The 14,696-nt window shown below is 49.3% G+C and overlaps 1 protein-coding gene across 1 annotated transcript; it reads right to left on the reverse strand.

Annotated features, from left to right (window-relative positions):
• Positions 1 to 895: 895 nt before the first annotated feature.
• On the reverse strand, positions 896 to 14,460 carry dag1 (dystroglycan 1). Its single transcript, XM_083907419.1, has 4 exons — positions 14,096 to 14,460; positions 6,616 to 7,176; positions 3,598 to 4,053; positions 896 to 2,820 (listed from the first exon to the last, which is right to left on the reverse strand). The coding sequence occupies exons 2-4, from the start codon at positions 6,931 to 6,933 to the stop codon at positions 994 to 996; spliced, it is 2,601 nt and encodes an 866-aa protein (XP_083763545.1). The 5' UTR covers positions 6,934 to 7,176; positions 14,096 to 14,460; the 3' UTR covers positions 896 to 993.
• Positions 14,461 to 14,696: the final 236 nt, after the last annotated feature.

A 14,696-nucleotide genomic window follows, 5' to 3' on the forward strand; every position in this document is an offset into this window, starting at 1 on the left:
GTAGACTCTGTCGATTGCTTTGTGAAAAGCGTTGTTTGAAAATATCGACAGAACTTGAGATTCATGATCTGACAAATTCATTCCAAAGGGTAAAAATCCACGTCCGTGTTTTCGTGGCCTCTTCGTAAAGCAGCAGAAAACACAAACACACACTTCACTGAAAACAAACACTTGAGATTTGGCAAAAAGTTGTGTAATTGTGCGAACGTTGTGTAGTTTTCTCGCTCTACGTCAAACCTCTGAGCTTTTATTTTGTCTCGCTCATAAAAAGCTGCCGTTTTGACTCTTTTACGTCCATACATACATATCAAAGCCCAGGCTTTTATTTTGAAATCCTGTGAAATCAGTGAAGCAAAAGCGAATAAAAAATCTCACACAAACTTACTTTAGTTTGTTCTGACTTTAAAAAACTAAAATATTCTTCTTCTCTAAATCTGTTTTTTTTTTATTATTCTCATCTTTTACGAGACAATTGTGAATAAAGATATAAACAAACAGCTAGTGTTAAAAGGCAAACTGTACTGAATTTGAATAACCACGCCCACTCGTTCACACCTGGAGTTTCTTCGTCTGGTGGACGTCGTCTTCTCCTTTTATTCAAAGCAAGACAAAAGAGTTCTGAGGCAAAACCACTGAAATTAAAGCCAGGAGGTGAATAATGCAATGCTGCTGGGAAACGAGCGCTATCGCTAGCCCCGCTATCGCTAGCCCCGCTATCGTTTCTGACCGAGCGGTCGACTCGAGAGCTAGCGCTAACGAGGACATGTTTTTGTCTTAGGCCACTGTAGCAGCTGGGTCGTCCCTAACCCAACTGTTTGGACTGATCGTCCCAAACGTCCACTGAAACCCCACCCCCCCACACCCACCCCCCCCACTGGTCACTCCCCCTCCCAAACCAAAACCCCTTGTAGTTGTACTTTAGCACCTCTTTGACATCTCTTCCTGTAAATGTCCACACGTCCTCACCCTCCTCCCTGCGTTGAAGTCTTAGTCTTAGGGTGGAACGTAGGGCGGTGGAGATCTGTACGGGGTCATGTTCTTGGGGCGAGAACCCTTACCCTCCATGGGAGCCGTGAAAGGAGGCGGAGGCTGGTACGGGGGGGCGTTGGGATCCTCGTCCCGCAGAGCCGTGTACTCCCCGAGCATTTCCTGGTTTAGGGGCGTGGTCTCCGGCGTGGCCATGTTGGGATACTCAGGGGGTGGAAGTGGGGGCTTCTCTTCCTGCAGAATCAGGGGCATACTGGAAGACGGGGGAGGTTTGGAGTCGTCCAGTTCGTCTGCAAAGATGATGGGAACGCCCTTCTTGATGAAGGTGGCCTGGTCTTCGATGGTCAGCTTTCCCTTTCTCTTCTTCCTGTAGCAGATCATCGCAATGATACCTGCTATCAGCAAGATGGCCGCGACCACCACAGCAGGAATGACGGTGTGGAGATAGACGTCGTCGGTGCTGTGCCGGCTCGTTCCCAGACCCGGTGTGACGGCGGGAGGATCTGGAATATCGATCTCTCCTGGAGGGACGAAGGAGTACATCCTGCAGCTCGCCCTTCCTTTGACCTTGACGTCCAGCGGCCTGAATTCAGGCTCCATCGCGTACCTCAACGTCTGCGAGGGCCGACCGTCGGCGTCAGCGAGGGTTCGGCTCATGACGGCGAGCTGTTCCCTGGGACACGGATGCTGCGGGAGGCTGGTGTTGGTCCACTCCACCACGACGGAGCCTTTGCTGATGTTGCGCAGACTGACCGTGCTGCTGTTGCGATCCCCCAGGGCGTACGACAACTTTTTGACCAGAAGGATTTTCTTGTGGATGTCGTGAGTGACCGACCGCGGATCGCCTTCCAAACGCGCCGTGAAAATCACGGGCGTCTTGTCGTTGACGGGCCAGCGGTTCACTCGCACCTCGAAAGCATCGATGGCGTTGAGGCCACCTTTGTCCATGGCGTACATGTAATATTCATGTTTTCCCACGTGCTGCGCGTCGGGCAGACCGTAGAGAAGTTGGCTGGTGCTGTTGAACTGAATCCAAGAACCTTCTCCCACCACTTCATTGTGGTTCTGTCTCAAGGTGAGACGGAGCTTTTCCGTTAATCCGTCTTCTTTGTCAAAGAACGTATCAGACGGAATCTTCACCTCGAAATACGTGCCGACCAGCGCGTCCACCTGGTCCAGAGGGTTACTCAGTATTGGTTTGTGATTGTAAGGATCTGGGACGGCGGCCGGTGACGGCGTGGTACGTGCGGCCGGTTTTGCTGTCGAGGTCTTTGGTTCTCTGGGCAGAGGCGTGGTCTTAGGCCTCTTGGGTTTCTTGGTGGGTCGTCGGGTGGGCGTGGCCGGCGTGGCTGTGGCTTCCACATAAATAGGCCTGGTCACGGTGGCCTGGATGGGGACGGTGCTGGTGGTCTCCATCACCCGTGTCGGTTGAGGAGGTCCCAGCGTGGGAGTGTGGGCAATGGAGTCACGGACTCTGATTGTCGGCTTTCCTGGAAGAGGAACCGGGCCTCGGACCGGCGGAGCCGAGCTTTCAGTCGGTGCAGCGATAGAAGGGGAGGACAGAGTTGGTATAATCCTCACCGGAGGTTCCACGACAGTCGTCGGGGGAACCACGGCCAGAACGGGCGTAGGAGTGTTGTTCAACTGACGCCGAACTCTCTTTGGGACATGAGGCTTCTTGTTGGCAATGTGCCATCCCACCACCGGGTAGCCTAGCTTAGCCGACATCGCGCCCTCCTTCGCCGGAATCTGGACGTTGTTGATATTGGGGACGGTGGTTTGGTCCAACGAGCAGCCGAGCTTCCACGACAGCAGAGCTCCGTTCTCCACCACCTGCAGAGATTATTAAAGCATTGGTTCTCAAAGAGCAGCCCGGGGGCCAATGGCGGCCCACAGAAACATTTCTGGCGGCCCCGCAATGAATTACAGTTGATAGTTTTAATCCAGGAGCGACTAAGCTTGTTAAATGTTGATTGGACATTACTGGATACAGACAAATTACCCAGAAAAATTCTGTGTATTTACCTGGTTTCTATATGGTGAATTTTAGTGTATTATTGTGTTATAAGCTGGTAATAAGCAGGTAGCTACAGCCCCCAATTACTAGCTATTTACCCAGTAAATATATGCTAACAGAAATGTGTTACTTGGTATTAACCTGTAATTAGAAGGTAAGAACAATGACCAAAATACTGGGTAATTACACAATAAATTATAAAGCGTTATTATATTAATGCTTAAAAAACATTCTTCACAACAAGCTAGTAAGGCAGAGATGATAGCTAGAAGTTAGCGAGTTAGCCTTTTAGCCAGGAGAATGACACAGTGTCAAAGCTGCTGTTGCTAGCTTCTCCAGACTTTTAGTCCCTAGCTTGAATTTCAACAGCTACTGGGTGAGGCAGAATTTTAGCATAATCTGTGCATCGCTACATGGCGCTATAGGTTACCCAGCTAACAAACTCTGATTTCCAGAATGTTCCAGGAATGTTAGCTTTTTTTTTTTTTCCCTTTGGCGGCCCTCAGTCCAATGTTGGGTTCCTAAATTGGCCCTCAGGTATCAACACTTTGAGAACCCCTGGATTAAAGGATTCATAATAACATGAACTTCACCTTCTTAGCGTTTCCTGGCCCGGCCATGAACGCAGACATGTCGAACAGCCGATTGTTGACCACAGGGAGGATCTTCATGTGCTGCAGCTCCACCTCTGAGAAAACCTTCATGTTCTCCAGGAGCTCCACCCTCTGCTCTGGCTTCATCTTGGTTAAATCAGCGTCCAGAATCACCGTCAGGACGGTGACCGGCTCCTCGCGGCCACACGTGAACGGCTGGACGTGGTCTTCGGTCGGGGTCTGGTTGGACCCGGTCTGAGCGGCGTCAGAGTCCGAGTGATCCTCAGGGTGGACCTCGATGGAAAAGACCTCAGAGGATGTTGACTTGGTGTTGGAGATGGACACGGAGATGTAATGGACGCCTTTGTCCTGGTCCAGAGGGAGACCCTGAAGGACTCGGCTGCTGGAGTTCCAGTTCAGCCAGACCGGCAACGAGTCCTGACCCGACTCAGTCATCTGCAAGAAAACACAGATACTTTAACGACTAAACTTAACCTTAACCTTAACCTTTAACTTAACCACAGTTCAAATCTTAGTCCTAATCTTAACCAGCTCCTCAGAGGAGGTTCTGCCTCATTAGGACCAGGTTCTGGTCTCCATGAGGTCAGTGGCTGTAACTTCATCGAATGTTTGTCTGTGATTTACTGAAACAATGACACACAACATGTTCTATTTATGTCACACACACACACACACACACACACACACACACACACACACACACACACACACACACACACACACACACACACACACACACACACACAGACACACACAGACACACTAAGATGTTGAGCAGCGATGGAGCGAATGAAAGAGGCAGGTCAAGCAAGAAGAGAGAGTGATATTAGGAAGAGGAAGAAGAAGAGGAGGAGGAGGAGGAGGAGGAGGAGGAGGAGGAAGAGGAGGAGGAAGAGGAAGAGGAGGAGGAAGAGGAAGAGGAGGAGGAAGAGCAGTGAATTGTTTCCAGTGGAAAATGTGAGAAGAGGAAGAGATGGACGGATGTTTATGAGCGGAAATCTATGTGACAGCCAATTTAACTGTTTAATATTCACACACACACACACACACACACACACACACACACACACACACTGTCTCCTGTTGTTAAAGATGTTAAACTGTAGATTAAACAGCAGGGGGCGCTCACAGCTCAGTGTTTCACTCTGAACTTTCCCTTTAATCTCCTCTGACCTTTGACCTCTGACCTTTAAACCTGATGAACAAACTCCAGCTTCTAAATATAAACGTGCTGCTGCTCTGACCATCACACACACACACACACACACACACACACACACACACACACACACACACACACACACACACACACACACACACACACACACACACTGTGGTTACTAGGCAACAGGAGGACACACACAGGAGGACACACACAGGAGGACACACATAACAACAGGAGGACACACACAGGAGGACACACATAACAACAGGAGGACACACACAGGAGGACACACATAACAACAGGAGGACACACACAGGAGGACACACATAACAACAGGAGGACACACACAGGAGGACACACATAACAACAGGAGGACACACACAGGAGGACACACATAACAACAGGAGGACACACACAGGAGGACACACATAACAACAGGAAGACACACACAGGAGGACACACATAACAACAGGAGGACACACACAGGAGGACACACATAACAACAGGAGGACACACACAGGAGGACACACATAACAACAGGAGGACACACACAGGAGGACACACATAACAACAGGAGGACACACATAACAACAGGAGGACACACATAACAACAGGAGGACACACACAGGAGGACACACATAACAACAGGAGGACACACACAGGAGGACACACATAACAACAGGAGGACACACAACAACAGGAGGACACACACACACACACACACTCACACTCTCTCACACACACAGACACACACTCTCACACAGACACACACACACTCTCACACAGACACACACACACACACACATGAATATAAAGTCAAACCACAGAAAGTCTTTTTTTAGTTCAGTTTCCTCCTCACAGACAGTTTGTGTCAAAGGTCAAAGGTCAAAGGGACTCAGGTTGACACCATCAGCTCTGAGGGGGGGGGGGGGTTGGGGGCGTGTCCTAAACCTCAACTCTGGGGGGGGGGGGGCATGTCCTAAACCTCAGCTCTGGGGGGGGGGGGGGTTGGGGGCGTGTCCTAAACCTCAGCTCAGAAAGTGGATCAAAAGGAGTCTGAGGTTTAATTATAGAGCAACATGAACATGGTCAGTGAACGCATCACGGAGAGGGTGACTCATATGTTCTGATGTGTGTGTGTGAGAGAGAGTGTGTCTGTGTGAGGGGGTGTGTGTGTGAGTGTGTGAGAGTGTGTGTGTCTGTGTGAGGGGGTGTGTGTGTGAGAGTGTGTGTGTCTGTGTGTGAGAGTGTGTGTGTGTGTGTGTGTGTGTGAGTGAGTGTGTGTGTGTGTCTGTGTGTGTGTGAGAGTGTGTGTGTGTGTGTGTGTGTGTGAGTGTGTCTGTGTGTGTGAGTGTGTGTGTGTGTGTGAGAGTGTGTGTGTGTGTGTGTGTGAGTGAGTGTGTGTGTGTGTCTGTGTGTGTGTGTGTGAGTGTCTGTGTGTGTCTGTGTGAGTGTGTGTGTGTGTGTGTGTGAGCTATTCTTAATCTTAATCTTATACCAGCTAACACTGAGCTATAGCGGCTAACACTGAGGTATAATGGCTAACACTGAGCTATAACGGCTAACACTGAGGTATAGCGGCTAACACTGAGCTATAACGGCTAACACTGAGCTATAGCGGCTAACACTGAGCTATAACGGCTAACACTGAGGTATAGCGGCTAACACTGAGCTATAACGGCTAACACTGAGCTATAGCGGCTAACACTGAGGTATAGCGGCTAACACTGAGCTATAACGGCTAACACTGAGCTATAGCAGCTAACACTGAGCTATAGCAGCTAACACTGAGCTATAGCAGCTAACACAGCTCTGTACTCAGACAAACTCACCTTGACGACGTCGCCCACGTAAACGTCCTCCATCTTGTTTGGCACCTTCATCTGGAAGACTTGACCCACCACCGCTGAGGAGTCTGGGAAGGCAGTGGGCGGGGCACCGTTCTGCTGAGCTCCGCCCTCCATGGCCCTGAACTCCTGCAGGAGGGAGGAGGACATGGACGCCTCCAGCTCGCCGCGAGCTCCCGCCTCCACCAACACGGCGTCCACCTCCACCTGGGCGTGGACGGGCGGCTGCAGCCAGGTCGCCATGGTGACCAGAGAGAGGAGCAGTCTGACCAGCAGGGGGCCCACTCTCACTTCACCACACATTCTTCACTTTTGTTAACGTCCAAGTGGGAGGAAGGGGGGGGGGGGTCAGGGGGAGGAGCTCACCCCCGACAGATCCAGTAAATCCTTCTTTTCAAACCTCCCTCCCGCCCTCTCTGGCTCCGCCCTCTCTGGCTCCGCCCACTCTTGTCCTCGCCTGGCGCCGAGCAGGAATCTCTTTGTCCTCTTCTCCTCCCCCCCCCCTCACAGGGTCAGGAGGTCCATCACACTCACACACTCACTGATCTGTGGAGAAACATCAGAGGAAACATGATATTATTCTACTGAACGACACATCAGAGAAACACAACGTTCATATGTTATTATAAGTTTGATGATTTTATCAGATACAGAAAAAATAATCTGTGATAATACTGGCCCAAAAAAATCTGCATCATAAATCAGCTGAAATCACCAGAGACCCCGCGATATCATCACGATATCATCACGATAATAAAGTTACGATATCATCACGATATCATCACGATAATTAAGTTACAATATTATCACGATATTTAAGTCACGATTACCACGATACTGCGATATACTGAGCATAATGAGAAGAGGACGTGTGGACGGACAGATGGAGGTGATCTACGGTGAGACTGTGGATTAGCTTAACAAAGCTAACAAAGCTAACAAAGCTTTTACTGGAACCACTGATGAATGGAGGCTGAGTCTATTGTGTGTGTGTGTCTCAGTGTGTGTGTGTGTGTCTCAGTGTGTGTGTGTGTGTGTGTGTGTGTGTGTGTGTCTCTCACAGAGCAGAGGACCTCCTCCTGTGTTAGTGTGTGTCACAACAAATGATTTCCCCCCTGAGGGGGGGGGGGGGATGGGGGGGAGACCCCCGCTCTCTTGTTCGTCCAGGAAGTAAAAGTAAAAAGTGTCTTTGTTGTCGTCGTCGTTTCACTTTAGTTCAAACATTAACGTTTAATCACGAGCGTCACACTCATTTAATACACACACACACACACAAACACTCATTTAATACACACACACACGTGTGTATATATATACACGTATATACATGTGTGTATATGTATGTTAACATGTATGTGAATCAGGAACGCGAGACTTTGATGACGGTTGATGAACTGATTTGAATGAAGACGTGACGTAAACGTGACAAACGTGACGCAAACGTGACAAACGCGACGTAAACGTGACAAACGTGACGTAAACGTGACGTAAACGTGACGTTAACGTGACGTAAACGTGACAAACGTGACGTAAACGTGACGTAAACGTGACGTAAACGCGACGTAAACGCGACGTAAACGTGACAAACGTGACAAACGTGACGTAAACGCGACGTAAACGTGACAAATGTGACGTAAACGTGACAAACGTGACGTTAAAGTGACTTAAACGTGACGTAAACGTAAACGTGACGTAAACGTACAAATTCCACAGATCTTGGTCACGTCTTATTTTAGACTCCTCAGACAGCAGCTGCTCTGAGATCAGAATAAACTTCAGACAGAAATACAACGTTCACCCGACACTCTGACGCTTCACCACCACACTTCCTCTCAGGAGGAGGAGGAGGAGGAGGAGGAGGAGGAGGGGGAGGCTAAAAGGAGAGCAGGAATGTGAGGGAGGAGCGCTTGTTTTCAGTGTCAGGGCACAATGTGAAAACTTCCCCCTCAACCCTATAGTTAGAAACACGGCACCACCTGTCAACAAGACACACCTCCTCACACAAGTCACGCCTCCTCACACAAGACACGCCTATTCACACAAAACACCTGTCAACAAGACACGCCTCCTCACACAAGTCACGCCTCCTCACACAAGACACGCCTATTCACACAAAACACCTGTCAACAAGACACGCCTCCTCACACAAGTCACGCCTCCTCACACAAGACACGCCTATTCACACAAAACACCTGTCAACAAGACACGCCTCCTCACACAAGACACACCTCCTCACACAAGTCACGCCTCCTCACACAAGACACGCCTATTCACACAAAACACCTGTCAACAAGACACGCCTCCTCACACAAGACACCTGTGAACAAGACACGCCTCCTCACACAAGACACGCCTCCTCCCACAAGACACCTGTGAACAAGACACGCCTCCTCACACAAGACACGCCTCCTCACACAAGTCACGCCTCCTCACACAAGACACACCTCTTCACCAAAAACACCTGTCAACAAGACACGCCTCCTCACACAAGACACGCCGCCTCACACAAGACACCTGTGAACAAGACACGCCTCCTCACACAAGACACGCCTCCTCACACAAGACACACCTCTTCACACAAAACACCTGTCAACAAGACACGCCTCCTCACACAAGACACCTGTCAACAAGACACGTGATGAAGGCCAAAGAAAGTCGTGATCATGTGACGATGAATAATCAAACACATCTATCAAAGAGCAGGAAATTCCTCCTGTGGAATTTCCCTCAGCAGCCAATCAGGACGCAGCGTGGCCACTCAGCGGCCAATTAGAGCAGAGGAATTTCCCCTGTGGTGACCAATCAGAGAGAGGCATCAGGTCAAAGGCCAAACATCAGCAGACGCACTTTAAAGGTCGTCCTCGTTCTAAAATAGTCTCACACACACACACACACACACACACACACACACACACACACACACACACACACTTTCTTTTTTCAGGAGGATGTGGGAGGAGCCTGTGTCGTCCAAAAACATCAACATAAATCATACGTTTTTTTCTATTTCAACACCAGAGTCACAGATAAAGTGACCTCTGACCTCTGCCCTCTGCTGACACCACCATTTCAGGGTCTCCACGTCTGTATTCTCTTAAACTTGAAATCAATAGTTTGGGCTCAGTTTATCTTAAACTTGACATCTCAGTTTGGGCTCAGTTTATCTCACGTTCCGTTGTCTTTCCGTGAGCGAGCGGCGTTAGCATGTGAGCGAGCGGCGTTAGCATGTGAGCGAATGGCGTTAGCATGTGAGCGAGCGGCGTTAGCATGTGAGCGAGCGGCGTTAGCATGTGAGCGCAGAGTAAATCGGTACAACAACAATCATGATACGGTCGTTTTAAATGATTGTGTGTGTGAAGGAGGTGGAGCCTCAGCATCAGCTGTAGAATCTTTCTCTCACTCGTCCTCTGACGGTCAATAACGGACAGAAAGGCGAGGCGACAGCAGGGGGCGCTGCAGGACAACAACAAAGACAGATGTTATGAAGGTGAAGAAGGAAAAGAGAAAAACAAGCAGAGCTCCAGCAGAGAGGAAGTCATGTGACCTCCACTCCGCAAACACAAAGGCTTCTGGGAAAAAAAACATCAGTGTCACCTCCAGCTCAGAGGTGGAGCTCACGAGTAAATATGATCCGACAGGAAGCCCACGCCACATGGACCACATGTGGACTCATGTGGACTCATGTGGACTCATGTGGATCAGGAATGTGAGTCACGAGGTCGAGTTCAAGTTCAGGTTCTAGATCTGAGTCAGGTTCTTCACAGAAGACCATGAGTCTGTGATAAGACTACGATAAGTCTACGATGGGTCTACGTCACATGATCACGTCTTTATCTCCCTGTTACATTGAAGTTTGTGAACCACTCACTCTCTCACACCAATGACCGTGAACTTGTGATGAACATCATTTTAAGGTGTGGCGGCCATGTTGTTCTGACAGTGACCTCTGACCCCGTGGTTTCCGACACACAGGAGGCGTGGCCTCTTCTTCAACAAACACAGCGAGGAGCGTTTGTTTTCCACACACTGACGCCCTGCGGCGACCGGAACACTGTTTCTTATCTCCACAAACACCGTCTTTATCTTCAGACCACACGAGGCAGCAGAGACACACAGTGACCACACAAGGCAGCAAAGACACACAGTGACCACACGAGGCAGCAGAGGATCATCAGCTGCTGAACATCACTGATGTTCTCTGTGGACTTTGGTGTGAGAGAGTGTGTGGAATCATAACTGAAAATAACTGAGACCACCAGCTAAAAGGGGAGGAGCTACAGTGAGTGACAGCTGTGTGTGTGTGGAGTCTTGTGTTGCCCGGCTGTCATTTTGTGTCAAACTGTCCTCAGCTGTCTCTGTCTGTCTACACACACACATACACACACACACACACACAGTAAAGTTAAACCCCGCCCCCTGTCCTCGTCCTGATGACGTCAGCTGATCTCAGGTCCATTCACCTGTTTGGGGTCATGTGACCTCAGCTCACGTCTGCTGCACTGACCACACACACACACACACACACACACACACACACACACACACACACACACACACACACACACACACACACACACACACACACACACACACACACACACACACACACACACACACACACACACACACACATCCTCTGTGTGTGTGTGTTTGCCTCTGCTTGCATGTGTGTGTGACTTTGACTTGATGCCAGGAACAAAGTCACCTATTGAGAATGTAACCCCCCCCCACACACACCCACACACACACACACACACCTGGCGTTGTGTAACTGTTAAATCTAACGTGTCTTTTGCTGGATCTCATTTCCTTTGCTTCAGTGTTTGTCGTTTGTTCGCATTGAAAGACACACACACACACACACACACCCCCTCACACACACACACAGACACAGACTCACACAGACACACACAGACACACACACACACACACACTCACTCACACAGACACACACTCACAGACACACACACACACACACACACACACACACTCACTCACACAGACACACACTCACAGACACACACACACACACACACAGACACACACACACACACACACACACACACACACACACACACACTCACACAGACACACAAACACACACACTCACTCACACAGACACACACACACACAGACACACAGACACACACATAAACTAAAACCAAACCCTATTCAACTATTTGACTATTTTATTTTCTCAACAGCTCCTCCTCCTCCTCCCCCTCCTCCCCCCCCTCCTCCTCCCCCCCCCTCCTCCTCCCCCTCCTCTGCCTCACCCCCCCCCTCCTCCTCCTCCTCCTCCTCCCCCTCCTCTGCCTCCCCCCCCCTCCTCCTCCTCCTCCTCCCCCCCCCCCTCGTCTCCATGGTTACTTCACAGTTATGCTTTGACGTTCTGTGGCTGCTGAGGTGAAGTTTAAATTCCTTCACTGAGCAACGTGTCTGCACACGCACAACACTACACACACAACTAACACTACACACACAACTAACACTACACACAACTAACACTACACACAACTAACACTACACACAACTAACACTACACATAACTAACACTACACATAACTAACACTACACACAACTAACACTACACACACACACACACAACTAACACTACACATAACTAACACTACACACACACACACACACACAACTAACACTACACAGAACACTACACACAACTAACACTACACACACACTACACACGCACAACTAACACTACACACAACTAACACTACACACACAGACACACAACTAACACTTCAAACACACGGTTTGCTAGCGTTAGCAGAGTCTGTAGCGAGGCTAACGTTAGCATCCAGATTAACAGTTAAACTTAACTGATAACAAAAGTCTTTGTGTTTGAAGACGAGAAACATCGTAACAATGTTACCTCACAGCTGACGGCGTACTCATATAGACCACCAGGGGGCAGCGTAACAGGCTGAGAGTCAGCTTTAAACAACATGGCCGAGCAAGTGCACATGTGATGATGTCACATTATGACGTCATCACGCGGTCGGATGAAAAACGTCATGTGAAAGTGGTGATGATGTTGAGCTGTGTTTGCTAACGTTTGTTGACAAAACTGTGGTGATGTGGTGGTGAGGACGTCCTCGTCGTCATGGCAACACACACACACACACACACACACACACACACACACACACACACACACACACACACACACACACACACACAAGCAGAAAACTAACTAACCAGCCAAAACAAAGGGGGGGGGGTGATAATGTTGTGTCCAATCATATGCAGTTAATGCTCCAGAACTAATGACTGTGCACTGCCACCATGTTTACACACACACACACACACACACACACACACACACAAACACACACACACACACCCACACACACAGTTCATCCACTGCTGTGTTTTAGAACATGGTTCTCAGACTGTGGAGCGTGTACCTTTACTGGTACATGAGAAAATCATCATAAACACTGTAAATATCAGTGTATGTCAACAAAAAACTAAATAACAACAATACGTCACACACTGGCCGTTCACTCACTCACTCATTCACTCACTCACTCGTTCATTCACTCGTTCATTCACTCGTTCACTCACTCATTCATTCACTCACTCGTTCGTTCACTCACTCACTCCTTCACTCGTTCGTTCACTCATTCACTCACTCGTTCGTTTACTCACTCACTCGTTCGTTCACTCACTCACTCCTTCACTCGTTCGTTCACTCATTCACTCACTCGTTCGTTTACTCACTCACTCGTTCGTTTACTCACTCACTCGTTCACTCATTCACTCACTCGTTCGCTCGCTCACTCACTCGTTCACTCATTCACTCACTCACTCGTTCGTTCACTCACTCACTCATTCATTCACTCGTTCACTCACTCATTCACTCCCTCACTCACTCGTTCACTCAGTCAAAACCATCAGGATCACCGTGAGGTTAAGTGTCTTTGCTCAAGGACACATCAGCATGTAGACTATCAGAGCTGGGAATCGAACCCACAACCTTGGAATAAAAGACTGGGACCAGGTTTTTCCCCAAAACCCTCATTCAGAACAACAATGAACCAAAGGTCACAACACCTGTTCAAGGAGAGAGGAGACATGGGTGTGTAGGAAAGGAAAGAAGGAAGGGAATGAGGAGAGAGGAGACATGGGTGTGTAGGAAAGGAAAGAAGGAAGGGAATGAGGAGAGAGGAGAGGAGGCAGCAGATAAGTGGCTGAGAAAGCCGGTTAATAACAGAGACTAAAAATAACCTGAGCTCAGAGGAAACACCACACACACAGAGACACACACAGAGAGAGACACACACACACACACACACACACACACACACACACACAGTAGCCAGGGAACACTTTCCCTTCACAGCAAAATAAACACACACACACACACACACACACACACGGTGCTGCGTTCACGGACACACAGACAGCGCAGGAAACGCCACATTGTTAACAATGAACTGACCGTGACTGAGCTCCGGTGAGAGCCGTGACTCCTCCTGCTGCTCCTGCTCCTGCTCCTCCTGCTCCTGCTCCTGCTCCTGCTCCTGCTCCTGCTGCTGCTCCTGCTCCTGCTGCTCCTGCTGATCCGGATCCTCCTCTCGCTCCGGTTCCGGTTCTTCTTCAGGACAAATCCACACTGAGATTCTGTGAGAAAATATTCTCAGATTCACAGACGGAAAAAAACAGCTTCTGACTGTGTGTGTGTGTGTATGTGCGCGAGGCTCCGTTGAGCGAACACACACACACATACAGACATATACCAGGACACACACACACACTCTCTCTCACACACACACACACGTCCTGCTACTGAACAACTGCTGCTGCGACTGCTGCTGACACCGAAAGGGAGGGGGAGGGGGAGGGGGCGGAGCCTCAGCGTCACTACATGACTCCTCCCCTCAAAACTGACTCCACCCTCATTTTTGACAGACGTTTACATCAGGACACACACATGCACGCGCGCACACATACACACACACGTGCACGCGCACACACAGTGAACATTATTGTCAGACTGAAGGAAAAACTTAATCTGATTAAATTAGAATATTTTATTTATA

This window comes from Microchirus variegatus, assembly GCF_963457635.1.
Source record: "Microchirus variegatus genome assembly, chromosome: 21".
NCBI lineage: Eukaryota > Metazoa > Chordata > Actinopteri > Pleuronectiformes > Soleidae > Microchirus > Microchirus variegatus.